The sequence below is a fragment of the Anser anser genome (genome assembly GCF_964211835.1).
Source record: "Anser anser genome assembly, chromosome: 6".
In the NCBI taxonomy this organism is placed as follows: domain Eukaryota; kingdom Metazoa; phylum Chordata; class Aves; order Anseriformes; family Anatidae; genus Anser; species Anser anser.
In genome coordinates this window covers 10,446,790-10,473,964 of record NC_139726.1, presented here as the reverse complement: position 1 = coordinate 10,473,964, position 27,175 = coordinate 10,446,790, and the positions used below count along the sequence as shown (strand labels likewise).

At 56.2% G+C, this 27,175-nt stretch overlaps 3 protein-coding genes across 11 annotated transcripts in view; 2 read left to right on the top strand and 1 right to left on the bottom strand.

Annotated features, from left to right (window-relative positions):
* The window catches only part of USP37 (ubiquitin specific peptidase 37), a 35,449-nt gene extending 28,358 nt beyond the window's left edge, over positions 1-7,091 (bottom strand). Inside the window, exons 1-6 of one of the 2 annotated variants that reach the window (XM_083840545.1) lie at positions 6,933-7,091; positions 6,159-6,331; positions 2,755-2,926; positions 2,098-2,198; positions 731-912; positions 507-581 (exon numbers count right to left, since the gene is read on the bottom strand). In XM_083840545.1, coding sequence (XP_083696671.1) covers positions 507-581; positions 731-912; positions 2,098-2,198; positions 2,755-2,926; positions 6,159-6,314 — 686 coding nt within the window. In that variant the 5' untranslated portion in view covers positions 6,315-6,331; positions 6,933-7,091. The remainder of the gene's footprint in view (positions 1-506; positions 582-730; positions 913-2,097; positions 2,199-2,754; positions 2,927-6,158; positions 6,332-6,932) is intronic. The other variant, XM_083840544.1, reaches the window with a different exon arrangement.
* Positions 7,092-7,154: 63 nt separating this feature from the next.
* Positions 7,155-18,100, top strand: CNOT9 (CCR4-NOT transcription complex subunit 9). 5 transcript variants are annotated; one of them, XM_083840549.1, is made up of 8 exons: positions 7,155-7,314; positions 10,218-10,397; positions 11,520-11,635; positions 12,669-12,778; positions 13,212-13,321; positions 13,999-14,097; positions 15,917-16,008; positions 16,509-18,100. In XM_083840549.1, the coding sequence occupies exons 1-8, from the start codon at positions 7,291-7,293 to the stop codon at positions 16,675-16,677; spliced, it is 900 nt and encodes a 299-aa protein (XP_083696675.1). In that variant the 5' UTR covers positions 7,155-7,290; the 3' UTR covers positions 16,678-18,100. The 5 variants fall into 5 exon arrangements, with proteins under 5 accessions (XP_083696675.1, XP_083696674.1, XP_083696676.1 ...); XM_083840548.1 differs by having other exon boundaries at positions 16,503-18,100; XM_083840550.1 differs by lacking the exon at positions 16,509-18,100 and adding an exon at positions 16,086-16,310.
* A 774-nt stretch (positions 18,101-18,874) lies between these two features.
* Positions 18,875-26,928, top strand: PLCD4 (phospholipase C delta 4). 4 transcript variants are annotated; one of them, XM_083842719.1, is made up of 16 exons: positions 18,875-18,968; positions 20,694-20,742; positions 21,063-21,221; positions 21,519-21,747; positions 21,944-22,073; positions 22,307-22,538; positions 22,890-23,091; positions 23,521-23,665; positions 24,055-24,207; positions 24,453-24,593; positions 24,790-24,943; positions 25,303-25,419; positions 25,502-25,680; positions 25,779-25,914; positions 26,002-26,151; positions 26,258-26,928. In XM_083842719.1, the coding sequence occupies exons 2-16, from the start codon at positions 20,718-20,720 to the stop codon at positions 26,362-26,364; spliced, it is 2,259 nt and encodes a 752-aa protein (XP_083698845.1). In that variant the 5' UTR covers positions 18,875-18,968; positions 20,694-20,717; the 3' UTR covers positions 26,365-26,928. The 4 variants fall into 4 exon arrangements, with proteins under 4 accessions (XP_083698845.1, XP_083698843.1, XP_083698846.1 ...); XM_083842717.1 differs by having other exon boundaries at positions 24,787-24,943; XM_083842720.1 differs by having other exon boundaries at positions 20,503-20,742; positions 23,521-23,635; positions 24,787-24,943.
* The last annotated feature ends 247 nt before the right edge of the window (positions 26,929-27,175 follow it).

Sequence of the window (27,175 nt, the reverse complement as noted above, 5' to 3'; positions counted from 1 at the left end):
CTTATTTTAAAGCATTTATGTCCTACCACCTTTAATACTTGACTACGGAACAGGTAAGCTTTGCTCACAAATAAGTTCAATCCATTCATTTACACAAGACTTCTAACTTATGATTAAATGTAGATGTGCACACAGACATCATTTTACAAACAACTATTTCCCTTTGTGAATTTTGTCTTGAAAAAACAAAACAAGTGCAAGAAAGACGCTACCTATTGCTATGTGTGTACAGCATGTGGGACAACCCAGATTAAGCTGATAGAGGGAAGGTGACACAAACTTTGCATGTGCCATCCTCCTGTAAATCAACCGTTATATCAGATTGCATTTCCCTCGTTAACCCTGAATGCAAACCCCATTTCTAGCATTCAGGGTGTTCAGAAGTTGACTAGTGGCTGGCCTGTAACATTGCCATGACAGAAAACAGCCAGGCACTCTTTTCAGAAAAAACTACCTTTACAAACCAACAGAGTTTATATCAGAAACTGGAAACAACAGTTACTTACGTTGAAGAATCATTCTCTTTGGGATAATCTTCACTCATTTCTGAACCAGGAGGTTGTGCTCTTTTCCTCTTTTCGCTAATGACAGAAAATTTTTGCAGTGGTCATTCTTTCAGAAACGCTAGTAAACAGGCCTCTTCCAACTGCAGAAAACTTCTTAACGCTTTCTACGCGTTTTTCCCTTCTCTTCCACAACTTTCACTTTTGTAACAGGATAACACTCTTACCGATTCTCCAGCAAGCCTGTTCTGTGTGGGGTGGATGAGGCAGGAGACGCTGCAACATTCACCCTGTTGCTAGGTGTTCCAGTTCCAGCAGAGTTCTTAACGGGCGCCCTGGCTGGGGTACCCAGCACCTTGCGGAACGGATTTTCATCCTTACTTTCCACGGTCACTCGTTTGGGGGGAGGCTGCAAAACCCAAGTGGAAGGGGGCAGGGAGATGATCAAAACAGTGAAAAACACAACCACCTGGGGTCTAAACTAGCATTTACACCACTGCTGGAGTTGCCACAGCGTAATACCCAAAAACAGAAAAACGTTACTTGTAATAGAATAAGAGTTCAACACTAACTAGAGGTATGCAAACTTTTTACTGTATCAATACAAGTCGTAAGCTCGAAACTCTGTCGCGGCAACCAATTTCCCTTTTCATCTTCCAATGTTAAATCAGTCAGACTTTTGTATTTAAAATCCCCTTTACGTGCTTTCAGGTTTAATCACCCAAGGCGCAACTCCTAACCACCCTCAGATCAATTCTGGGTGGTATTAAAGGAAAAAAAAAAAAAAGCCATATTAAAAACCACACAATTAGAACTGTGCCCTGACAGCCTAGGGCCAATGCAATGAAAAGAGCTAATAGCTGGTTGACTAAGGAATGTTGGTCAATTTTAGACTTGAAAACTAAACATGTCTAATCTTACCACTGTATACACAGCTTTCGAGTTTTTACTGCGAGATTGCCTCTAAGCAACATGTAAAATTTGTTTTGGGACAATGTCAAAAATACTTGCCCTCAGGGTTGTAATAAAAATATATTCATAGAGATAACAATGTAAATTAAAGCTGGGAGATACACCATGAAATCTGTCTTACGGAGGCAGAAAAGGAAGAACAAAAGCCTTCTGAAGGAAAACCACTTCCAGGTAAAAGCCTGCAAAATCCACACACAAAAATGAGCACAATGGCACCAATTCATTAACTCTACTCTGACACAAAAATGCGACCATCAGCTTTTCAATATATACGTGTGGCTCAAGTCTACTAAAGTCATTAAGACCTCTGCTGATCACAACATGTTCAGCTGCTGTGTATTTAAGGTGTTGCTTTTTGCCTGACTGAAAGCTCAGCACAAAGAACAAACTCGGTCTTTTGCAGGCAGATGCTGAACTTCTGAACGCGTACAGAGGACGAGTCTCCTCACGAGCAGGACGCACCGCTGCCAACCATCCCGTGCATGCCTAGTACAAGCCCTCCGGATTACAAAGACTTTGGATGCAAGACAAGTATTTATAGCGCTTTTACAACGTGCAATAAGAGAGGAGGAAATGAATGAAATAAAATTAGAGAAGAGGAAAAACGCAAAGTTTAACAAACCTGATTCTCTATATAAGAGAATTGCCTGTTAGCTTCCTTCTGTGTGGTCCTGCTGCCCAGCACACCTCCAAAGCTGCCAGATCCCTGAGAGGCTTTCCCAGCTGACAGGAAAAGTACACAACGTTTGGTTTGATGGTCATTTAACTGATCGGCATTCCTACATAAGATGTTATTTTACAGTTGATTTTGGAAGAGACACAATAGATTTCTTGCCAACAGACAGTACAATATTCTGAGTGCACAGACATAAGCAAGTGTTTACGGATATCCCTTACATTGGTCATTTACTTAGTGAGCAGTAAAATTCCTATCCTTAAAAAAAAAAAAACAAACAAACAACAATCTAAGATGAAAAATAAAAAGAAAAGAGACTATGCAGGTGTGATAAACAGACAAGGTTTTCCAAATATCAACAGGCTTACAACAGAAACAACTCCCGCACGTTTTATCTCTTATTGTTCAGCCCGACAAAGGCACATTATGAGAAAAGTACATAACAAAAACTGGGGTTTAAGGACAGCAAGAAGAGTTTACATAAATATAACATGCACAGAAAGCCACACAAGGAGGACAAAGTGGCTAAAGGTGAAAAAAGAAAACACAGCGCTGACCCGCCTCTAAGCTGTTATTAACATGATTTACAACAGTCGCACTTACCAGTGTGAACCCTGTCTTGAAGGACCGCATCCAAATACATCCGCATTTCATTCGCGTCTTTAAACGGTACCTTATCAATCGTCAGGAAGCTGGTATCCTTTAGTGTTAGCATCAGGCAGCACAGTTTTCTACCATTTGGTCGTAAGGTCACAGTTTTAATGTTATGGCTTAGCTGAAAACAAAGACGTGACTATAAACATAAATCCACTTTAAAAAGGCCAAAATACTTACAAATTCAAACAAAACACTTCAAATGGAGAGGGTAAGAGGCACTTACACAGAAATACTTCCCCCAGCTCCGCTCTGAGCAAACATTAAGCCTCGTGGCGTTAATGCAATCAGCGATGCTGGAAGCTGACACAACTGAAAGGACGGTGTCACTACCGCTCGACAGTCCCTGCATTCCCGGGTAAGCTTTCTGAAACTTGCTTTGCTGCCGAGTGACATTTCTGAACTCGGGGAATAAAGAACTTCATACCGTCCCCGTTCAGCTGTCTGAAACTTCTACATCAAGTTTGAAACGTAAATTTTAAGATGGGGAAAGCTTAAAAGATTTGAGATTTAAATGTTACGTACAAACTTCCACTCACTCGGTAATTCTCTCCCAGGGAAGACAGGCTTGACACAGCTTAAAAAATTTTGCTAGGTAGTAGGTCATTAAGAAACATGCTTAGCCTAAATACAACATTATAACAATTAAATGGTGTCTGAAGTTTCAGGGTTATGGTCAAGCACAAGAATAATTTTAATAAGAGCTTGTGCTCCCTAATAATGCCTCTGCTACTTTATTACGCAATTACATAATTGCGGCTTCCTGCTAAGTCACCTACACGAAGCAGCCGTTCAGTAAAGGCTCTGCCAGCCACACGGGTTGAGGACTCTTAAAGCAGAGGGAGCAGAAGAGTATCTCTCATCTGCAGGGTTTGTGGAAGTTTGACACTTTGTTTGTGAGTATATTCCCATTTCCAATTTCCTCGACACTTTTTTACTCACTTACTCACTTTGCTGCCTCTTCTTTAGCTTTGCCTAAGGATCAGGCACTAGCTACACAAGGACCTCCACGCCAGGGTACTGCCATACTGCAAGACTGGAAACCACAGCCAAGGTCATTAGGCACCGCGCGGAGTAAAAGCCTGCCCATCAGATTGGAGTCTTCTCCTAATTTGGCCTGACCTGCGTATTACCACACTACTGATCTAAACGATGCTGTAGATTTAATAGACACCAACAGTAATTATAACGTAACACCAAAATTTCACTACACGGTGCTCTATAAGCTGTTTCATCTCCTTCAAATTATACGCAAGTTTGTTTTTTTTTTAAATGATTCCTGCACATCATATGCATCAGTAAGATTTCTTCTTTTTTTTTTTTCCTACAGACCTTTAGCTTCTTTGAAAGACGATCTAGACATAACAGCAGTCTATGAGAGGCTGGAAAACCACCTCGATCAGAAGCTAAGTGCATGCTTTGCTGGGAAACTACATTTCTGTAACAGTTTGTGCTCAATCCTTCTTTTTTTTTTTTTCTTTAATAAAAACGAAAAATGTCCTCAAAAAAAAATCGAGGAACTGAAAAGTGGGCTCCGAGTTCTCCATCTTCTCTTAAAACACCGAGATCGGTGCGAAAGGCATGCAGACACTTCAGCACCTTCAGCACAAACGAACACATTTCAATTCTCAATGCTAACGTGAGAGGGCTCCAAACTTGCTCTCAGTGCACCTGTCCTGATCCACTCGGCGCTACAGCGTCTTGAGGGGTGGGGGCAAAAGAAACGTCCCTTGCAGGACGCAGGTGGTGTCTAGCACAACTTCGTCACAACTTTGAAACATCAGTAAAGAAATGTTACCTTACGTAAGAAATCTGACGACGCACTAGGCACCGTAGAAAGAAATATAACCCAGGATCTACCCAAATATTACAGAAGAGTTGCTGTCCCACAGCAACTGGCCAGGAAAACGCTACTTCTGAAGCGAAATGACCAGGTATTTGTCACACAGGGCGCTGTGACAGCCGGGGGCCAGCCGCGCAAGCGACACACGCACGCAACGCAAGGGGCTGCCTGCTCTCCCTGCCTGCTGCTGGCTCCCGCTAAGGCTCTCGTGCCGCTGTCCGTGCTGCCTGGAGGTGACCGGCACCGGGGAGCAGATCCAGCTGGAAAACACCCGCCGTCCAAGCAGAGGCGGTGGGCCTGCAGGTGCTCGCTTCCTCCTCCTCGCCGCCCTCTCCGCCAGGCCTCGCGGTCGGTCCCCTCCAGGAGCCAGTTCAAGCAGCAACCCTCCTCCGAGCCCACGGAGATCATCCCACGAGTGCCAGAGCCCACGGATGCGAGGGGCAGGGAGCAAAACCTGCCCCTCGAGGCCACCGTGAGCCGTCCCCGCACTTCCAGGCCTCGAGCTCCAGCGGCGAGGAGCGCCCAGGGAAGGTAAGAGGGGAAAATCCAGGCCCGCTGCTCTCAGCGCGGACACGCTCCAACGCCGACAACTCTTCGGGTTTTCAAGCCCACGCTAACAGCAGCGGGAGGTGTCCGAAGCTAACCACTTACTCACACCCCGACTCCAAGGCAACGCGGGCTTTCAGGCTGATTCCCGAGGCTTTTCGGCGCGCTAAGGCAGCAAAACCTCGTCTCTCAAACCCGAAGTGAACTTTCTGTCCGCCAAGTCAGCGGGCAGGAACAAACGGCTCAGGGAAAGGCCTGGCGGACACCACAGCGGGCAAACAACCGCGGTGTGAAAAAGAAGCAGCCAACGTTCACATCGGCTGTCACAACGCTGCTAAGCGATACAGTAATTACAATCATTTCAATTGCAGTCGGAAATTTCTCACAGAAAAATCTTCCTTCGCGCTCTTTGCGTTTGGGGCGTTTTGTGTGAAAAAGTCCTAGGAAGGCCAGCCTGAAAGTTACCGTAGGACGGAAAAAAGAAAAGCGATTTGGGCTGAATACTGGGAGAGCATTCTCAAGAGCGCTCTGCAACAGCCTTCCTGCGAGGAAAGCACGCTGCCGGGCGTGTGTAAAACGCGGGCAGAGCCGCAGCACCGCACTGCAAGGCACGACTTGTGTGAAAGGCTGCAGGGAGGGTAACGCCGCTTCCCCTCAGTGGGGAAACTCACGTGTAGAGGTGGATGTTGGGGCTCTGACGGAGCTGCAGCTCCAGGCTCTGCAGCCACGCTAAAGACCTGCCGGTAACGGAGGGGGCACGTTATTCCAAAAAACGTCGGAGTTTTGCGGACGGGGCACGGCTTTGGTAATTTTTTCCTCTGTTTTTTGGCTCCTACCGTTCAACGGCGTTCCCACCGCTGAGCCCAGGAGACCCTTCAGCAACGCACCCGCGTAATGTACGGGGATGGGGTTACGCCAAGGGGTCGGCGAGGAGCAAGAGCAGGAGCGCGGCCCCCAGCGGTACCTGAAACGTCTTTGGGATGCCGCCGACGTTGTAGTGCACCACCAGGCTGACTTTGTTGTCCTTCTCCACGATCTCGAAGCTGCCCTCCTTCCACTTGGTGATGCCCGTCTGCATGCTGCGCATCCGCACCGGCCCGTGCACCTTCAGCGGGGCCATGCCCGCGGCCCCGCCGCCTGCGGGGAGAGGGGGGCTCGTACCGGGGGGGGGGGGGGGGGGGGGGGGGCCGGGCTGGGCTGCAAGGCTGGGGGGGGGGGAATAACATAAATAATAAGTGGTAGGAAGTAATAAGAATAATAAAAAGTAATAAAAATAATAATAAAAAATCGAAATAATAAAAGATTCAAATAAAAAATAATGGGAAGCAATGGGAAGTAATGCAAAACAATGGAAAGTAATAATGGAAAATAAGAGAAAATAATGAAAAATAAGAGAAAATAAGGGAAAATAAGAGAAAATAATAGAAAATAATAGAAAACCGAAATAAAAACTAATAGAAAACAACCGAAAATAGTAAAAATAATTAAAAAACAATAAGAAATTATCAAAAAAGAATTAAAAAGCGGTAAAAAAGCACAAGTAAATAAAGAAGCTCAACCGGCGGCGGTGTCGGGAGGGGGCAGCCGGCGGCGGGGCAGGCACACGGAGCCCCGGAGGGCAGCGGGTCCCGGCTCCCGCCCTGCCCGGCCCCGCCCGGTGCCCGGTGCCCGGTGCCCGCAGCGGGAGGGGAGGGGGGAGGGGGGGAGCGGGGGCGGGGGCGGGGCCGAGCCCCGGTACCTGCGGGTCCGCGGGGGGAGGGGGGGGGGCGGCGGCGGATGGCGGGAACCGGCTGGCCGCGCGAGACGCCGCGCGACGCACGGCACGCAGGCGCGCGCGCCCCGCTGACGTCAGCAGCAGGGGCGGCAGGGGCGGCGGCGCCCTTCCCGGCGCGCCACGCGCCCCCGCCCAGCGGGCCGGAGGGAGTGCGCGTGCGCGCAGGCGCCGGAGAGGCCCCGCCCCTCCTGCCTCGTAGCCCCGCCCCCTTCCCAGCACCCTTTGCGGCAGGCGGGCGAGGGGCTGCCTCCGTCATGGCGGCGGCGGCCTGCGCCTGAGGCACGGCCCGGACCGGCACGGCCCCGAACGGCCCCGCTCCACCATGCACAGCCTGGCCACCGCCGCGGTGAGCGGGGTGGGCGCCGCTGGGGCTTCCCGCTAGCCCTCCGTGTGTCGTGCGAGCGGGGGCTTTGAGGCGGTTTTAGCGAAATAGCGTAATTCTGAGGTAGAAACCGGCGCTGTCCGCGTGTTTACGGGAGTTACGCGTGAGGCACGCCGCCTGCGGTGAAGCGTCGCCCGCCGCGGCCTGCCGTGAGGGGGCTGTGTGGTGAGGGGAGCTGCCTGGGGGCTGCGGGAAGGGACGCGGCCTCCGCGGGGGCACAGGCGGAAAACAGGAGCAGCTGCGGGGCCTGTCGTGACAAAGCTGTCGTGATAAGGCTGTGGTAAGGGCGTCGCGCTGCGTGCCGTGGCAGCCGGGGCAGAGCTGGTGTTAGGCTTCATGCCCGCAGGCAGCGCAACGCGATGCAGGCTGAGCAAGAGGCTAAAAATGTGAACGTGTCTTTAAAGTATACAGAAATCTCTTTATGTAAGTATATGCGTATATTTGAACTTTATATGTAAGTATATATGTATATTTGAACTTTATATGTAAGTATGCGTGTATATTTAAATGAGATATAAATGGATCTTTAAAGTTAAATCTTAAATGAGATATAAATGGATCTTTAAAGTAGTCATAACCATCAGCATGCTATTGAGAGTCCACACCGAAGCAGTTAATCTGTTGCTGTCTAAGTTCGGGGCTCCTGTGTTGGGTTTTGAGCTGGTGACCCTCCAAACCTGCTTAAAAAGGACCCCGCCGGTGAGCGTTCTGCTTCCCGTGGTCAGCGCTTCTAGCAGCTCGGGGTTCCCCAGAATTTTAGGCTGGGGAGATGGGAAACACCGACAAAACAAGGAAAAATACAGTTTTCAATTTAACTTACAACGAGAGGAGCAAGTGTAGAGCCTGTGAACAGCAGCTGGTTCTCGCTAAGACAGATATCGGGCATAAAAAAAACTTAATTGTGTGGAAAATCTGCTTAGTGTTCTCTGGGGATCACGGCCACATGATTGTGCTTTTAAAGGGTTGCTGTATTTAAGATTGCAGGAACTGAAACTTCACAGCGAGCCTAGAAAAACAGATGGGAGCTTTAAATAACGCGATTGTAACATCATTGCCCTGCTGCTTGTCCCACCACCATCCCAAATAGAAACAAACGGGCTCTGTTTGTACGCCGTGTCTGTCCTAGCTGTGGGACAGGAGATGCAGCCGGAATTGCCGTGCCAGCTGTCAGAGCACAGTAAACTTGTGAGGGTTGTTATTGTGAGGCCACAATAACAAGATGATAAGAATAATATAAAAGAATATATATAAAAATAATAAGAAAAAGGGGACAGGAGGAAAGCGGAACAGTTATGAGGTATTTGAGCCCTGAAATGTAGGGACTGATAACAGTGCATAAGCTTGTGTACAGACTGAGTTAGAGAGAAATTAGAGCTTCAGCCCAACATAAATCCCACAGCTGAGGAGGAATCTGTAGGACATGACTGTGGCTACAGTATGTGGATGTGCTGAGCGGGGAAACCTGTACAGAAACAGAAAGCTCCGGAGGTGTCTCCCTCCAGCAGCCCTGGGAGCCCGGCTCTGACAGGCAGTTCACTTTTGCTTTCGTTTCCCAAATTCTTTGGCTTTCTTGTAGTGGTGTTGCTGTCAGCGTGGTACAAGCAGTGCTCGCGCCTGTTGCCGTTAGCACGTGGAGAGTTTTTGTCGGGGTTTAAAACCATAAATGAACGCAGCCTGTCTCTGTGGCCAGCCGGGGCTGCCGAGCAGGGGGCGCTGAGCGGGTTGCGTGCGGGCTGGCAGAGCAGTGCAGGGAGCACTGCAGCAGAAGGCTTGAGCAGCTTCTCAGCTGCTCTTTGGAAGTGTTCACAGGGAGTTCTAAAGCTTAGGTTTGCCTCAGAGTTTTTGGTCTGAATCACCGAACTGTCTCTAGGAAGCCCACCAAGCGTTCGTTGAGCCCCTTGAGTGCTCGTTGGGCCAGCAGAGGCACGGGGCAGATTCACTGGGAGGCTCGCTCCTTGCCCTTCCCACAGAAACTGCTACAGTTCCACAGTCCTTGTTTCCCTTCCTTTCCTTCCCAGCCCTCCCCAAGTTTTTGGGCCTGAGACCTTGTTGGCCTCGATGCTCTTCTTTCCCTGATGTCCCAGGAAAGGCAAAAGAAATAGTGCGTTTCTCCCGAGTAGTGGAAGATGTGCCTCGGCCACGAATACAGGTCTACCCTTTTCTGGGTTTATTTTGAGTAGGAATCTTTGCACAAAACCAGCCTTGAAAAATTCCCTTTTAGCTCCATGCATCTAACCAAGAGACCTGGGCTGAATTTGAGAAGTCTGCAGCAGCCAGTGTTGCTACCTGGGGCTTTTGCCTGCCCTGCAGCATCATGCAGGTGATGGAGCAGTGACAATTTTCCTTGTATTTGCGTGAATGTTTTTCAAATGTACCTTGTGTCAGTCCCATGGTCAGGCTCCAACGTCCTGGATGTTTTTGGAGAGAAAAAAGTAGCACCTGCGTTACTTTATGTGAAGCTGTGGAAGCTTGCATCTGAGGCATGACGTTCACACACAATAAATGCAGCTGGAGCACGGGATAGGTGGCTGAAGTATGCGTGACCTCCCTGGAGCTCTGCTGGCACGGCCGGGCAGCAGTGGCTCTCGGTGCTGAATGAAGTTACGGGGTAATAGCCGACGAGCAGATTAAGCGAGGCTGTCCTAAGGAGTCCAGCCAGAAAGTAAAACGTTGCCTTTAGGATAGGTGAAGTAATGAGAATAATCTAAGGAAGGCATCCGTATCCACAGCGTCTTACTGCAGTCCCTGCCTGCCCCAATCAGGAGATCCTCGATCCCTTTTTTGCTTTACCTGTGAGGTTGTGGGATGGTTTTGGGCGAGATTTGGATGAAATAACCCTGACTGAAGTGTCTTTATCTCCTTCCCAGCCCGTGCCAACAGCGCTGGCTCAGGTAGACCGCGAGAAGATCTACCAGTGGATCAATGAGCTCTCCAGCCCCGAGACGAGGGAGAATGCGCTGCTGGAGCTGAGCAAGAAGCGCGAGTCCGTGCCCGACCTGGCCCCCATGCTGTGGCACTCGTTCGGCACGATCGCAGCGCTCCTTCAGGTGGGTGGGGCTGGCGGCGTGTCCGATCTGTGTGGGGGAGATCTGGGGACGTACCGATGGAGACCCTCACTGCCATTTCTGGGTGTGTGGTGGCTGCTGGATTGGGGGGTGAAGGGAGCTACGTGAGGGGGTGTGGGAAGCCCATTTCAGGCGTTGTCCGCTGATCATCGCTCGCAAGGTGGTAGATGGACAGACTGCAGGCTCTCTGATGAGAGAGCTTACATAGTTGGAAGGGGAACAGGTGAGTCTGCATGAGCTTGCTGTTGATCATGTTCTGCTTATTTTCATATGGTCTCATAGCAGAAGCACAACATTAAAGATCTCTGGTAGTGATTTATTTTGTTTTTTGGTTGGTTGCTTGGTTGGTTTGGGGTTTTTCTTTTCATGAGCTTGAGCATTGCCTGGTCAAAAGGTTGCCCTTAAAGAGAGCCAACAGGAAAGGCAGCGTGGGAGTGCTGCTCCCTACTCCAGAGAGCCTTGGGAAGGAAAGTACCCGTGTTTCTTGATAAACTGAGTGGCTCAGCGGAGCTCTGGGCAAGCTACAGCTGATGACTGGCCACCTCTGTGGTGAATCTAGTCATCTCCTTCAAAGAAGGAAGGAAAATCATGCAGGACAGGCAGTGCCAGCCTGTTTTCAGAGTGGCTGTGAAACAGCTGAAGAAGATTATAAGGGAGCTGTAGTTGGAAGCAGGCGGATTTCTGAACTGGATTTCTCCCCCTTAGCTGCTTCCCCTGCGTTCGGTTCAAAAGAGCACCAGCAGCTACGGTATGAGTAGAGCAGGTGTGCTCTGCCTCTGGGCATGGGAACAACATTCCTGTTTGCTCTGGGAGTTCAAAACAAAGCAGTCCCCACATCCGCAAAGAGCCAGGAAATTAAATGAACCCTTTTTTTTTTTTAACTGAAATTAAAGTTTGACTACGTCCCTGTGACTCCTTGTCAAATTGGCTCTGACGTAGCTCTGCCCTTCTCTTTGTCGCACGGGGGCTGCCACGTAACTTCAGGGTGATGCTTGGTCAGAGCAGGCTAACGTCTCTTGACAGCATCGTTCCTTGCTGGGCAAATGCTTTTGTGCATCTCGATGGTTTTTCTCCCTTAACTTTTCTTCACCTGTTAATTCTTAGGAAATTGTAAATATCTATCCATCCATCAACCCTCCGACTTTGACAGCCCATCAGTCCAACAGAGTCTGCAATGCTTTAGCTCTGCTACAGTGTGTCGCATCTCACCCTGAAACGAGGTGAGTGTCTCCAAGTATGTGAGTTTGCCGGGATGTTGGTGCTGACGGCTCGGCCAGTCTGTTTCACTCCGGAAGCACATAAGCTCCTTTCTGTTCTTTTACCAAGAGCCAGAGCTGGAAGACAAGCAGCTGCTGGCTGCTTTCACTTGTTTGCACGGATTACCAGGATGACAGCTTTACGGTGGTCCTGAATGCATTGCATTCCGTGAATCGTCCTGAGATCCTGCAAATTCCCAAAATATTGGGTTGTGACAGCCCTTGGGAGCTCAGCCAGAGACAAGGCTGCCTTTGTGCTGAGCGTTGTATGCAGGATCCCTGTTTTAATGAGCTTATGGCTGTTTACACCAGCTGTCCAGAGAGTGGAATGAGCAGGGCTGCCTTTCCCAGAGACTGTGTGTGGCAAGGGAGCAGTATCGGAGCCACGCCTGCGGTCCCCGGCCAGTGCCTGACTTCAGGGTTTCTCAGTCTCTGTCCAGCACATGTCAGCAAGGGAAAAGATGATGTTGGTTCAGCCAAAATCGGTAGCTAGTACTCAGAAGAAAACTATCCTGAGAGCCATGATCTCATGCTTCTGTTCCTGCTGAGAAGAACGCAGTAGGTAGCTGAATTTGTTTTCCAGCTGCTGCAAAGTAGCGTTAAACAACAACCCTTCATGAGCTAATAGCCAGAGAAATGGGGTAGTTTTACACCACATGCTTTTACAATTAAAGCCTGAAAACCGAAGACAGATGAAGAATGTTGGGTGATTGTGCAAGAGAGCTACTCTCCAGGCTAGCAGAGCGATCTCCAGGTTTCTCCCTGCAGCCTGTGTTCTTCGAAGTTGTCAGAAGGCAGTATGTGGGCTCTTGGGGAAAAGTGGCCCAGCACAGGATTTACTTCACGCCTTCCCATCAGGGAGTGAAACTGTTGCCCACTTTTGAGGAGCAGCAGCAGTGATGTCTGTCAGGAATAATCTGAGGTTGTGTGTGATAATACAGGATTTGTGCTTGCTTTGTTTTCCTTGTCTCTCACGGGTGTTCTCCCGTTCCTACAGGTCAGCTTTTTTGGCAGCTCACATCCCTCTCTTCCTGTACCCCTTCTTGCACACAGTTAGCAAGACGCGTCCATTTGAGTACCTGCGGCTCACGAGCCTCGGAGTGATCGGTAAGCAGCGAGACTGATGCTTCAGTGTATTTGCCCTGTCATCCCCAAGTGCTGTTTTTCTTCTTTTCTGCCCCAAACATTTCTCAGTTACTTTATAAGTAAAAGGGTCTTGAAGTCATCAACCTCTGGGAAGAAGAAATGCACAAGGGGCTGTCAGCCACTTGTGTTTATATTACCACTGGGGGGAGAGCAAAGAACGTATCCCCTTTCTGAAAAACAAACAGCCCCCAAACCCAGCTTCATTACATTTGTTACCAGAACGAGCTCTTCTCCAGCCGTGTGCTGCAGCATATTTAGGGTGGCAGTTGCTCTGTCAGCCCTTCAGACCCAGTGATTCCTGGGCAGGACACAGTACAGGCCACCTTTGAAAGGCAAGTTTTGTTTTTGTTTTTAATGTACCACTTACTGATTTTGGTTTTTGTTTTACTTCAAGGGGCCTTGGTGAAAACCGATGAGCAAGAAGTGATAAATTTCTTATTGACGACAGAAATTATCCCCCTGTGCTTACGCATTATGGAGTCTGGCAGTGAACTCTCTAAGACGGTATCTACATTTTTTCTTAATTACGACTTTTTGTTGATTATATCCAAATGACCGGACAGTCAGTAACCTGCAGAGTTGGTTTGTTTCCTGTTGTAAATGCTGGGGCAGCTCCGGGTGGAGTTTCACCTCCACCCATCCTCAAAAACAAAAACACCACCAAACTGAGCTGAGAGATACTGAGTCTGGTAGTTTTTGTAGCCCAGCAGAGTAACTTCCAGGGCTGAGCTGGATTAATTTTCTTTGGCCTGAGAGAAGAGATGCTGGAACTACACAGTGCAGAGGTTGTGCAGCCGTTGGTGGTGGTGGTTATGGGGTGGTTATGGGGATGTTCGCTGCACCAGGCCATTCCCATCAGGCCTACTGCGTGGCCGTAATCTTGAGGCTGTCCCGTGCAGCCTGGCAGTAATTGCTACCTCATTCAGCCTGCATCCAGTCATCTTGTGTGCACTGCTTTGTATCCACCTCTTTTCTTTAGCCAGAGATGCCAACCATTGTGTAGTGTCCTGCATTTTCTTTTGGCTTTAAACTTTAAATCAAGTACAGCATTTGCCGAAAGGCCTTTCAGCTCTGCTGAAAGAAAAAGAACTGCCGTGAAAAGAGCACAGCACAAAGGCTCTTCTTTTGGGGGGTAGATAAGTTGTTTATATTCTCTCTTTTCTGATTTCTCCCTGCTCGAGGTTGCTACGTTTATTCTTCAGAAAATCCTCCTGGATGACACAGGACTGGCATACATCTGTCAGACTTACGAGCGGTTTTCCCATGTTGCCATGATACTGGTAAGATTATTTGTTTCTTCTCCTTGTAAAAGTTAAATGTTTTCTCTAGCAGCCAGCTTCTTCAGCAGTGATTTTACTGCTCCCTGGCTGTCCCCTGTGTAGGAGAGGTTTGGGTACCCGTATTTTGTTCATCCCAGGAGTAATAGCCCAGCTTGGACACTTCTTTTAGCTCGCTAAGGGGAATACGTCTGCCCTGGAATAGCCATTACTCTGCTTTTATGTATTTGTGTTTGCTTTTTAAAGAGCCAGCCTCAGGAGAAGAAAATGCAGCACTAAGTTAAGCATTTTGCAGCCCTGGTTCTGTGCCCAAATGTTGGTGCTTTCATGGGGAATATTTATGCGTCTGTTTTCCCAAATGTAAAGAAATCGTTTTCCAAACTCTCACGTGAACAGCAAAACATGAATGCTTGTGAGCTAATGTCCAAAATAACCAATGTGATAGGATTTTCGTGGTCAAGAAAGGGATCAGCTTTGGATGAAGTACATCTGGCTCGGGCAAAGTAAAGGAAGCAGTTAGAAACAGAAACCCTGGGGCAGGGGAGGGAAGGAGGCCAAGGAAGAATCTGTGGCTGGGAAGGGTATGGGCATGGAAGAACGCGGGTGGGTTAAGCTGTGACGCTGTGGAAGAAGTTCTAGTTGTGGTATATTCCCACCACTGGGTGAAGCACTGACACGTTAATATTCCACAGCACTAGGAGAAAGATGAAAATGTTCATAGACATTTCTGTATTTCAGAAATTAGGATAATGTACTCCTGTCTCACGAGGGTGATGGTTTGCTTCCTAGTCCGCTGATGAGTGCGTGAGATGTTCTGCAAGTATTAGAGGCTTTTAAAAGAGCAAGTTAGCAATTTCTGTCCAGGAGCTGTCTGAGGAGCTCTCTGACCTGTTGTTCCTTATTTTGAAGAAATCTTGGTATCCAGGGGATAGCTAAGAACAGGAAGCTTGCAGAAGGGCAGATGAGGTGGCCCCACTAATTGCTGACTGACTAAATATCCAAATACAGGTGAATTTAGCTAATGGGGAAAACGGTCGGTGCTAGCCAATACAGTTTCACGGAGGAAAAAAATCTTTCTGAGCAGATCTTACTCGATGCCCAAACATGACTCGGGGCAGGTGCCTGAAGGCATCCATACAGTTTCCTAAGCTGGGTGCTTTCAGGCTGCAGCCGTGTGCAAGGTCCTACATATTGTGAGGAACGAAGGCCAGGATAGGGATTGCTGCCCTGATTCTGTTTCCCAGTAACAGCTTACTGAGAGCTGTAATAGAAAGAGAAAATACAGCTCGGCTGCACGGTAAGGCAGGAGTGTGGATCTTACTGCACGGTGTGGGTGAGCCCAGTCCTTCCCAGGGTATTGGCAACATTTTAAGAGGGTGTCGAAATGCAGACAGTGCGGTGAGAATGGGGAGTGTTGCAGAGGCTGGGAGCACACCGTGGAATCACATCGTGATTCAGTTGGAGCTTATCAAAATGTGTGGGACGTGCTGCTGTGCCTCCTTTAGGGGGAAACCCCAGGTTTTCTTTAGTCTAGCAGAGTTGGACCGGTAAGCAGTCCTGGGGAGGTAAAACCAAATAGAGATGAAGCAATCTTTTCCCCAGGCTGCTGGGGCAACCCTTTCCAAGCCATCTCTCTCTCTCTCTGCTTGAACGTATGTGAGCAAGCAAGGTGCTGGGCTCCGTGCAGGGCTATCGAGCTGAAAGGTAACGGGCTGCGTTGGGTGGGAAGGCAGAGTGGTGTAATGGTCTTTGCCAGGCTTTGCTGGCTGTGAAGCTGTCCTTGCAGACACTTTAACTGGTGACACTGGCCTCTGTCAAACAGGGTAAGATGGTCCTGCAGCTCTCCAAGGAGCCGTCAGCACGGCTGCTGAAACACGTCGTCCGCTGTTACCTTCGCCTTTCTGATAACCCCAGGTAAACATTTAAGGAGTTCGGGCAGGGGCTTCTCCCACCCGCTTGGAAATGCTGAGCTCAAATGTTGCTTGGACTAGGTGCGAGGGAAGGACGGAGTCGGAAGCTATGCTGTGCTCTCACTCTTCTGCATTGTGTGGGCTGTTAGCAGTAAAAGTCAATCGATGAAATTCAGCGTGAAATCAGTTTGTACTTCCTCAGCTGACCAGCCGCCCGAAGCTGCTGCCTATGTGTTTGTTGTGTCTGCCTCTTCTGGCACGGCGCTGCTCTCGGCCGGAGGGTATCGGGACGCAGGGCTTCGCTCAGCGGGATCTCACGCGAGGGATGGGAGCCGCGCTGGTCAGCAGGGCGCCACGTGCTGCTGCTCAGTGGTTTCCTTGGCTGGCCCTGCCAGGGAGACCCCCCCCCCCAGGCAAACGAGCATTGTGTCCCCGGTGGGGTTTGCTCCCCTCTTGCCCCTGTGAGTTTATTTGTTGGGCCCCGTTTCTTGTCTCTTGATGTAGGGCACGTGAAGCTCTCAGGCAGTGCCTTCCTGACCAACTGAAGGACACCACCTTCGCCCAGGTCCTGAAGGATGACACCACCACCAAGCGCTGGCTGGCTCAGCTCGTCAAGAACCTGCAAGAGGGTCAAGTCACTGACCCGCGGGGCATCCCCCTTCCTCCGCAATGACTGCCGGGGGAGGTGGGGGTCCGGGGAAGAAACAGCTCAGGTTTACAAAGAACCAGGAACAGATGACCTCTTCTGCAACAAACCGGGCACGCCGGCCGGCTTTCGGTCTGCCAGCTTGTCGGACCATTCCATCTGGCCAAAGGGCTGCTCTGTAGCGATGCAGCATGCCTCTGGAGATCGCAACACCAGCAGATGCTGATACTACAGCTTAAAAAAAAAATCAATAAAAAAAAGCCTATCTGTAAAGATCCCCGTCTCTCCAGGAGGCCTGGCTGGCATCTGTCCCTGCATCGACTGGCAGGGGGTAGTGCGGGTGCCCGCTCTTGCAGCTCGCTCAGTCTCCATGCCAGCGCTGTGTGACACAGGGTGTGGTGTGCCCATGTCCCTCCAGTTCCTTGTCACTTCTTGTTTACACGTCTCTTTGGATGAGTGAGCTGAGTAAAAGCCGATCCTGTTGTTCTGTCCCCTGTTGGCGGTGCTGCTCAGCTGCAGGTAGCCCGGGGACAGCTTCCCTGCGAGCACATCCTGATGCCTGGCTGGCACACCGAGCTTCTCTTCCTTTCCTTTGGCACGAAGGCCGTGGCTGGAGCTGGGCCACCGCGGTGCTCACCCCGAGAGGAGGGTAGATCGCTTGCGATGAACCTGCGCGTCGTCAGCTTGGTTCCCGGGGCTCTGGGGGAGGAGGAGACGGCGGGCCTGTGGTTCTTGTGCTGTAAATAGTGCGCTTCCTCAGCACCCGCAGCTCTTGGCGCAGCGCTAACCGGCGGCCTGGGGGCTGACGTGTGCCGGCCGTGGCTCCGGCAGAGCTGCTGCACCATCAGAGCTCGGCGTTGGGGAACCTGCCTCGCCGCGGTCAGCAGGGCAGCGGTGAGCTCCATCCTGCGGGCTCCAGGCGCACCAGCTCCCTGCAGGCAGCTGTGTCCTGACCCCTTCCCCGTGCTTCCCAGCTCGTCTCTGCGGGCCCGGTGCAGCCGTTTCGGTTTTCAAACCTCCTGCCTTGGCGTCTGCTTCGGCCCCACCGCAATTAAACTGCAGCGGCAGCCCCTTACCTGCCTTCCCTGCGCGGAGGGCACGGCGGGGCGGGCTCCTGGGCTGCGCTGCAGCAGCCGGCTCTGCTGGCACTCAGCTGCACGCAGGCCTGGGCAGCTTCTCGTCCCCCCTTCCAGCAGCCCATTTTGCTGATCATCTGCAGCCTTGTGCCAACCGTGTCTTAAATCCCGTCTGCTTTCCCCTCCCTCCCTCCCCTCGCAGCCTTGCGTAATGAGGGCAGAGCACAGCCTCCTCCCTGCCCCGGGGTCCCGTTTTATAACCCGTTGCCTCTTTCTTTCCTCTCCCCGGACCCTGACCTTGACGGGGTGTGAAAACGCTTCTGTTTTTTTTTTTTGTAAGTTCGGATTAATAAATCATAAAACCCCAGCCAGCACAGCTTGCTCCCGGTCTGGTCTCTCGGGGAGGGCAGCGGTGGAGGGCTCGGTGCGGGTGGGAGGAAGGAGAGCTGCGGGTGCCCAGCTGCGGGTGCTGGCTGGGTCACGGTGCCAGCCGGAGGGGCGAGGGCTCTCCATCACGACAAGGGGGTGCCAAAACTGGGCTGTGGGGCGGGGGCCGCTGCTCGGTCCCGCTTTGTGGGGTGCTTGCAGCTGCTCGCTGGCACCCCGGCCTGCAGCAGGAGCCTGCCAGAGCCTCTGCCGCCCTTCTTGGCTGGCAGGCGCTGGCAGGGGAGGGATGCGCGGGGCTGGCCCAGGACCCGGGGAGCCCTGGGCTCCGTGGGCGGCCAGCCCCGGGGGGGGGTCAGGTCGGCGCTGCGGTTTCGGGCCGCAGGGCCAAGTGGCGGCGTTGCCCGGCCGTGCCGCCCGGCTCCCCTCTCCCCGCGCAGCCGGGGAATTGCCGGGGACTCTCCGCTTCCCCGCTCCGCTGCCGCAAAACCCCGGCCCCAAAAGCAGCGCGGCGGGGCTGGCCCTGCCCTGCCCGGGGCTGTGCCTCCGCTTTGGGACCGAGCCGGGGGGGGGGGGGGGTCCCGCACTTTATCCCCCCCCCCCCCAAATCTCCCAGGGCTCCGCCACCCCCCCAGGCAGCGGCGGCACCGGTGACCTTAATCCGCGCCGACCTTGCGGGGCCCGGGGACGTGCGGGACCGGGAGGGGGGAACCGGGGGGGGTGGGGGGGTGTGGGGGGGGGCGGAGGGCCGGGCTCACCGCCCCGCCGCTGCCAAGGGGCGGGCAGCCCGGGCTGCCCCGGCCCCGTGCGGCCGCAGTCGGCGGAGCACCGGAGGCGCGGCGCGGCACCGGAGAGCTGGTACGGGGCCGGGGGGGGCCGGGGGGGGCCGGGGGGGGCCGAGCCGAGCGTCCCCAGCGGGGGCTGCAGGGTGGGGGGAGAAGTGCCGGCGTGCCCCCCTGCTTTGGTTCAAGGAGCCCCCCCCAACACCGGCAGCGTGTGCGTGCAAACCGGGCCAGCAGCAGGGTGGGGGTGCCCGGGGGGGGTCACCCCTCCCTGCATGGGCACCGCACACCCGGAGGCATTTAAATCTCCCGGGTGACGCCGGGGGGGGTCACGCCTGCTGTGCCCCCCAGCCCCGCTCGGGGACTGTCAGCTCTGGGTGAGGAGCTGCGGGTGGGCTGCAGCACGGCCGCCTGCGGCCCCACAATTCAGGCTGGAAAGGGGAGAAGGGGCTGCGGCCCCCCCCGGCAGGAGGCAGCGGCCCTTCGGGAAGCCCTCGGGTTGGGTTTCCAGCAGGAGGGCTCTGGCTCCAGCGCCTGGCTCCCGTCCCGCTCTCCTCGACAGAGGAGCAAGGGTCAGAGCTCTCCAGGGCCAGGGGTCTGCATGTGCTTGGGGCTCGAGTGCTGGGGACACCTGGCCCTGTGCCCGAGGGGCTCCCCGCGGTGGAAGGGGTCTTCTCTGCTGCTCTGTGTGCACGGGGAAGCCACCGCTCCCCTTCGTGGGGCAGGGCGGGTGCCTCTGGGCTGTGTCTGCACGGAGAAGGGGCACGGAGAAGTGCACGCTGCCGCTTTGCACGCACGTGTGACGGAGGACAGCCCTGCTGCTGGCAGCAAGTGGGCAGGGACTGGCCGGTCCCTGTCCCAGGCCAGCGTGTCTCCCTGCTCCTCCAGCCTTGACACCTCTCCTTCCACCCCGGCTTTCCCCAAACCCTCCCAGCCCCGTCCCCTCTGCTGCCGCTGCTCGGGGGGGGGACGCAGGGCAGCCTGGGTGCCTGCAAGGGTCTGGCAGCCAGGCTTGGCAGCTGCCTGCACGCTGACGGCACCGGCTATTCCCAGCCCCGCGGCGCCGGTGCCGTGCTGAGTCAGGGGCCTGGGGCATGGCCGGCACCCCTGCACCCCCGCACCAAGCCCCTCACCCCGAGGGGGACCCCGAAGCGCGATGGTGCTCCTCCCCGCATCCAAACCACAGCCTGCCAGCTGCGGTATGCAGTCCTCGAGGGCTGCTCGAGCATCCGGGCGACTGGCACATCCAAGCGATTTATCATCAGTCTAATTAAAGTCTTGACAACCTAATCAAGGACTTATTGTAAGTCCCGTTGCATTTATAGTCCCACTTGTCCCCGCTCGCTCCCGGCAGCGCTGCCGTTCTGCTGCTGCGCTCCCAGCCCCGGGGTGCTGGGAGAAGGGTCCGGGAGCCCCTGCCTGCAGGTGCGTGGTGCTGGCGCTGAGGTTTGTCACCGTTACCCCAAAATTTGCTGCCGTGGGGCTGCTGCCAGGTGGTGGGGGCTCTCCCCGGCAGTTTTGCCGGCTCCCAGGGTTAGTCCCTCTGCTCCCCTCCTGGCTCCGGGGGCCGCTCTTGCAAGTTTTTCCATTTTCCCCCAACACCTTTCAAGCGCTGGCTTCCCGGTAATGCAATCAATATTTCATGAGCACACCGAGACGAACTTGACACTTAACGAAAGCGGTGACCCAGCAGGAGGCAGGCGCAGGTGCACTCGCCTACACCGCACACGGGCGTTGGGGGCAGACCCCCGGCAGCGCCCGGCCCCGCTCCCCCGCCACCCCTTCTCTTCCTCCCCAGCAGCGCCGGCACGGAGGAGGCAGAGCCATGGCATCGCTGCCGTGCAACGCCCGTGAGTGCTCTCCGTCAGAGGGGATGCGTGGGGCAGGGCGCTGGGTGATCCTGATTTACACCGGGGCAAATCTGTGGGTTTGGGCTCGTCTGGCGGCATGTGGGAGCTTCCCCACCGTGGTCATCGGGGTGGGGGCTGGCAGCAGCAAAACGGGGGGTGAAGGCTCCCGAGGGTCGATGGGGAATCCCTGTTTGTCCCTCTCGTGGCAAAGGGAGTTTGTTTGGGGGTCCTTCCTCCTCCATTCCAAACTGAGGGATTGTGCGGGGTCCCAGAGGTTGGAGGGAGCACTGCCCCCGTGACGCAGCCCCCTCGCCCCCCAGGCATCCAGCTCACGGACACGCTGGAGCAGATGCAGCAAGGGGCGTTGATGCGCAAAGTCAAGTCCAAGAGCTGGAAGAAGCAGCGCTACTTCAAGCTGCAGGACGACTGCATGACCATCTGGTACCAGTCCAAGAGGACGGGCAAAACCGAGTCTGCTTGTGAGTACCAGCCGGGGTGTGTCCGGGGGGACATCGGTAGGGTTCAGAGTGAACACGGTTGTGAATGTGTGAAGGGTCTTGGAGCTGAGTTTGCGAAGGGTGCTGAGAATCAGGGGCTGTGTGTGTGCCTAGGGGCTCCTCACCCCTGCCGCTCAGGATGAGCAGCTCAGCGTGTGAGCGAGGAGACGGGTGGCTCAGCAGAAGGAGGGGTGGTCGCAAGGGCAGACGTCTGCGGGCAGTGCCCCCTGCCCTGCGGTCCTTGTCCCCACAGACAGAGCTCCTCTCCCTCTGCCCCAGTCTCCATCAGCGACGTGGAGACGGTGCGGGAAGGGCACCAGTCGGAGGTGCTGCAGAGCCTGGCCGAGGAGTTCCCCCCCGAGCGCTGCTTCACCATCGTCTTCTACGGCCGCCGGGGCAACCTGGACCTCATCGCCGGCTCGGCGGAGGAGGCGCAGTGCTGGGTGCAGGGCCTGCGCCAGCTCATCGAGGTGGCCACCAGCATGGACCAGAGGGAGAGGATAGACCAATATCCTTCCCGCGGGCACCGCACTGCACTCCCTCCATCCCCAGCCTTGCCCCAGCACGTGCTTAGTTCTCAGGGGTCTCACCGTCAGCATCAGGCTGGGGAGAGCCCACAGCAAAAGGAGGAGGTTTGGTGCTCCCCAGCTCCGTCTCCCTTAGCCACGGTCCTTTCCCTTAACGTCTGCCCCGGTTTCTCGCACGTGGATTCGTGACTGGTTCCAGAAGGCTGACAAGAACAAGGACGGGCGCATGAACTTCAAGGAGGTGCAGCGTCTCCTCAAGATGATGAACGTGGACATGAACGAGGACCATGCCCTGCGGCTCTTCCAGGTACACGCCACACCCGCGGGGCTGGGCGGGCTGGAGCAGGCTGCACAACCTCCCTGCAGAAGGAGGTCTTCCTCCCTTCCTTCCTTCCTTGATCCATCCCAAATCCCTCCTTCCCTCCCTCCGCTGGGTTGCGTGGGTCGATGTCACCACTGCTGGTGGTGTGGAGTCCCCGTGCCCTCTGCTGGCACTGGGTGAACCTCCCTGGGCAGGGTGCTGAGCGAGCCCCCCTGCAGGCTGCCGACAAGTCGGAGTCGGGGACGCTGGAAGGGGAAGAGTTCGTGCTCTTCTACAAAGCCCTCACGGAGCGCGAGGAGGTGCTGAGCCTCTTCCAGGCCTTCTCTGAGGACGGGAAGAAGCTGACGCTGCTGGAGCTGGTGGATTTCCTGCGGCAGGAGCAGCTGGAGGACGAGGGCACGGAGGAGCTCGCCATGGAGCTCATCGACAAGTACGAGCCATCGGAGACGGGTGAGAGCCCGGAGCTGCGCCCTGCGCTGGGGAAGGGGAGGACTGAGACACCCCCTGCCCCTCCTGCTGTGGGTGGGTGCAGGCAAAGGGCTCACTGCCTCCCTCCTGTGATCTGGGTGCAGTTCCCCCTTTTTGGGTCCACTTTGCCTTCTGGGGGAGCTTGGCCAGCCGTGGGGTGCAAGGTCCGGCTTTGGGGCCCACTGCCTGCCTCCCCAAGGCTGCTGCCTCGGGCACCCCCATCGCTCCTCGTGCCCCAGCCTGCTGCAGGGTGCCGGGGGCCACCAGCAGCCCCACTTGCCCCAACCCTCTTCCCCTGGGTCTCCAATCTCCTCTTCTCCCATCTGCCTGCAGCCAGGGCTCGCCACGCGCTGAGTGCCGACGGGTTCCTCATGTACCTCTGCTCCCCGGAGGGCTCCATCTTCAACCCCCGGCACCAGGTGCTGTGGCAGGACATGACCCAGCCGCTCTGCCACTACTTCATCTCCTCCTCTCACAACACCTACCTGATAGAGGACCAGATCCGGGGCCAGAGCAGCATCGAGGGCTACATCAGGTAATGGGCTGCTCCCGCCCACCCGTCCCCGGGCCCCCCAGCGCCGTGCCCCAGGCAGCTCCATGGGGGCGAATCCAGAAAGAGGAGAAGCTCCTTTGGCTGAGAGCTGACCCCGGGCCTGGGGCAGACAGGGATATTGCCCTGGGGGCTGGTTGCCAGCCTCCCTTCGTGATACAGCACCCCTGTGGCCATGCCCAGGAAGAGGTTCCCTTTTGGGGATGCTCAGCCCGGCTCTTCCTGCTCTCCATCCACCCATCCATCCATCCATCCATCCATCCATCCATCCATCCATCCATCCACCCCTCGGTGGGTGTCCCCACCCTGACAGCTGTCCCCTGGTCCTGCGGGGGGGGCACCACCACCAGAGGGAGGGCAGGGGGTTGGTGCCCTGCCCGGGCACGGGGTACCGGGGTGACCGCCCACCCGCAGGGCTCTGAAACGGGGCTGCCGCTGCCTGGAGGTGGACTGCTGGGACGGGCCGAACGGGGAGCCCATGGTGTACCACGGCCACACCTTCACCTCCAAGATCCCCTTCAGGGAGGTGGTGAGCACCCTGGGGAAGTACGCCTTCCAGGTAGGGCGCTGCGAGTCCCGCCTGGCCTCGGCGGGGCTGGGGGGCGTGCTGAGGGGCGGCGACGGGGCTCTGGGGTGGGCAGCAGTGCTGGGGCACGGTGGGGACGGTGGCCGCGGCCGTTCCGGAGGGCATCGGGGCATGATATGGGGAGGTGAAGGGGGCTCAGGGGGATCCAAGGGCTCCTTCCCGGTACCGACAGCACGTGGGCAAAGCCCTTTTGAGATCTTGTGGCTCTCCCCATCCTCACCGAGGCTGGTCCCTGGCCACGCCGCCGAGCCATGCTGCCCTTTAGAGCCCCCCCGGAGGTGGCTGCCTTCTCCCTGTCCCCCCATGCCGCCGCTGCTCACCCCGGCGCCGTGGGACAGGAGCGTTGGCACCTTGCTCCCCAGGCCTCCGACTACCCGGTGATCCTGTCCCTGGAGAACCACTGCAGCATGGAGCAGCAAGAGGTGCTGGCCCAGCAGCTCAGGGACATCCTGGGGGAGCAGCTCCTCACCGCCACCGTCGACGGGCGCGTCCCCACCCAGCTCCCATCCCCGGAGGTAGGGGCAGAGGAAACCTTCCCCGGGAACTGCTGTCCTGCCTGGGAGCAGGACGGGGAGGTGGCTCTGCTGTCCCCCCCCACCCCACCAGTCCTCCTCCTCCTCCTCCCTGCCCCATCCCCTCCTGGATGCTGAAGGGAGCTGGCGGCGCCGGTCCCTGACGCCGCGGGGTCCCGGGGGACGGCGCTGAGTCCCGTGGGGCCCAGCACCCCAGGGTCCCCACCCCTCCGCCCCTGCCCCTGCAGGAGCTGAAGCACAAGATCCTGCTGAAGGGGAAGAAGATTGGGCGGCTGGAGGACGTGCTGGACGGGCCGGGGGACGAGGCACCCGACGTGTCCGATGATGACAACGGGGCAGAGGCAGAGGAGGAGAGGAGGAGGATGAAGGTGGGTGGCCCGGGCTGGGGACCGGCTGGTGGTGCTGAGCCCCCGGACACCGCTGCGGGACACCACCAGGAACAGGGGGGCAGACATTTCTGGGCCATGTCAGCCCCCTTTTGGCACCCCGCGGTGGCACCGTGATGGGGGTCCCCTGTCCCTCCTGCGGGGCTGGGGGACCTGACGGGGCTCTGCTTGGCAGAAGGACAAGGAGAGCCTGGCCCAGGCGCTGTCCGACTGCGTCGTCTACTGCAAGAGCGTGTCCTTCCGGGGCTTCCAGGAGGCGCGCAGCCATTCCCGGCCCTCCGAGATCTCCTCCCTCGCCGAGGCCAAGGCCAGGAAGCTCATCCGGGATGCGGGTGAGGTGGGGGTCCAGGGTGGGGGGGGGTGGTGGCTTCTGGGTGTAGGGTGAGAGCCTTCAGGCACCGGGCTTCTTCTCTGTCTGGGAGAAAGACGGCCTGGCAGGGCTGTAGCTGAGGTGCTCGGCTCTGGTGGGTGAGCGGGGTTTGTGGGGTTAGGCAGCGGGGTGGGACGGCTGGGTGCCTTGGGGGGAGAGGGAGAAGGGGTGGATGGATGGGTGGATGGATGGGTGGGTGGGTGGATGGGTGGGTGGATGGGTGGGTGGGTGGATGGATGGGTGGGTGGCTCAGCACGTGGTCTGGTTGGCTGTGCAGGCCAAGCGATGGCCTCACGGGTGGCCCTCCCTCTCCATCCCTAGGGAACGACTTTGTCCGGCACAACGCCTGGCAGCTGACTCGCATCTACCCCAGCGGGATGCGGACCGACTCCTCCAACTACAGCCCGCAGGAGATGTGGAACGCGGGGTGCCAGATCGGTACGGCCTGGGGGCGTCGGGGCTGCGGGCTGGGGAGCCGCCCCGTGCCACCCTGACCCATTTCCCTGCCGCCTTCCCCCAGTGGCCCTGAACTTCCAGACGGCTGGCACGGAGATGGACCTGTGTGACGGGCTCTTCAGCCAGAACGGCCGCTGTGGCTACGTGCTCAAACCGCCCTTCATGAGGGACGAGGGGACCCTCTTCAACCCCGGTGAGCCCGGCACCCGGGAGGGCCCCGGCCCCGTCACCCTGACGATCCAGGTACGGGCTGAGGAGGGAACCCCGGGGAGCTGTGCGGGGCCCCGTTGCTCCCAGTTGGGTTTCCACACCACCCTGGGGGTCCCTGCCCTTCCGTGCAGGTGATCAGCGGGCAGCAGCTGCCCAAAGTGGCCAACAGCAAGGACGGGGCCATCATCGACCCGCTGGTGCGCGTGGAGATCCACGGGGTGCCCGCGGACCAGGCGCACCAGGAGACCAAGTACATCGAGAACAACGGTGAGACCCCCCCCCCGCTGCACGGGGACCCGGCGCTGCCCTGCCCCTGCCCTCCGTCACCCCCCAGCACCCCCTCTCCCTCCCCAGGGTTTAACCCCCGCTGGGACGAGACCCTCCAGTTCCAGCTCCACGTGCCCGAGCTGGCCCTCGTCCGCTTCGTGGTGGAGGATTACGACAAGACGTCCAGGAACGACTTCGTGGGGCAGTTCACCCTAGCCTTTGCCAACATCAAACCCGGTGAGCGACCGCTGCCCGGTGGGGTGGGGTGCTGGGGGGGGGGGGGGGCTTGGCTGGGCGCTAGGGAGCTGGGTGGTCAGCCACGGCCTCGCTGTCCCCCCTGCAGGCTACCGCCACATCCACCTCCTCTCCAAGGACGGCACCAGCATCCCGCCATCCTCGCTCTTCGTCCACATCCGCATCGCCGAGCCGCCCGGCCCCGAGCAGGACTGACCCGCGGGGCCAGCGGGACCCGGATGGAAGCCATAGGGCCGGCCCGGTTCTGGCCCCATGCGGCTGGGGCCACGGGGCTGAGCACGCCACCCCCTCGTCGATCCGTTTGTGTCGTCCCTGTGTCGTCGTCGCTGCTGTGCCCGTGTTTGCAGTGGCCTCTGGGGGCTGGGGAAAGGCACCGATGTCTCCATCAGTTTGGGATGTCTCCCGCCCTCCCTTCCCAGGCGCTTGTGCGGGGTCTGTGCTGGTGCGTGGCTCCCCCCGCGTACAGCTGGCCCCGGCAGGGCTCAGCCACGGGCAGGAGGAGAGCTGGTGCACAGCGCCCAGGCTCTGCCGGGGGGCTGGTCCCCCCCAACCCAGGGGAAGCGAGGCTGGAGCCAAGCAAATCCCGGGGCTGGGCAGAGCTGGGAGAGGAGCCGGTGCTCGCTGCCCCCCACCCTGCAGCGCCCTCAGAGCCCCTGGCCCCCACAGCCCCAGGGATGCTCCTGGCCAGCACCACGTTATTAACCCTGGCCCTGTCCTTTCGATGTAAGCAACCTAATAAATTGTTCAGTGGCAGGCAGACACAGGTCTGGGTGCAGTGGTGTTGGGGACGGGGTTTGGGGCCGGTGCAGCAGGGCAGCCCTGAGAGGAGCAGCAGAAGGCTGAGCACACCCCTGACTCCTGCTCAGGGTTGCGTGGACACCATGCCCCTGTTGTGCAAGCACCAGGGCTGCTCTGTCCCCGCCACTGTCCTGAGGAGATGTGGCTGCTGCCTCAGGGTGCAGGACGGGTTTTGGCCCTGCATAACCAGAGCACGTTCAGCACAAAC

Bases quoted from the DNA above. Each gene is read 5' to 3' on its own strand.
- CNOT9 (XM_083840548.1), top strand. From the start codon at position 7,291: ATGCACAGCCTGGCCACCGCCGCG. The intron at 10,398-11,519 runs GTGGGTGGGGCT...GTTAATTCTTAG, and splicing joins CGATCGCAGCGCTCCTTCAG to GAAATTGTAAATATCTATCC. The intron at 13,322-13,998 runs GTATCTACATTT...TCCCTGCTCGAG, and splicing joins GCAGTGAACTCTCTAAGACG to GTTGCTACGTTTATTCTTCA.
- PLCD4 (XM_083842717.1), top strand. From the start codon at position 20,718: ATGGCATCGCTGCCGTGCAACGCCC. The intron at 25,681-25,778 runs GTACGGGCTGAG...CCTTCCGTGCAG, and splicing joins CCGTCACCCTGACGATCCAG to GTGATCAGCGGGCAGCAGCT. The intron at 26,152-26,257 runs GTGAGCGACCGC...TCCCCCCTGCAG, and splicing joins CTTTGCCAACATCAAACCCG to GCTACCGCCACATCCACCTC.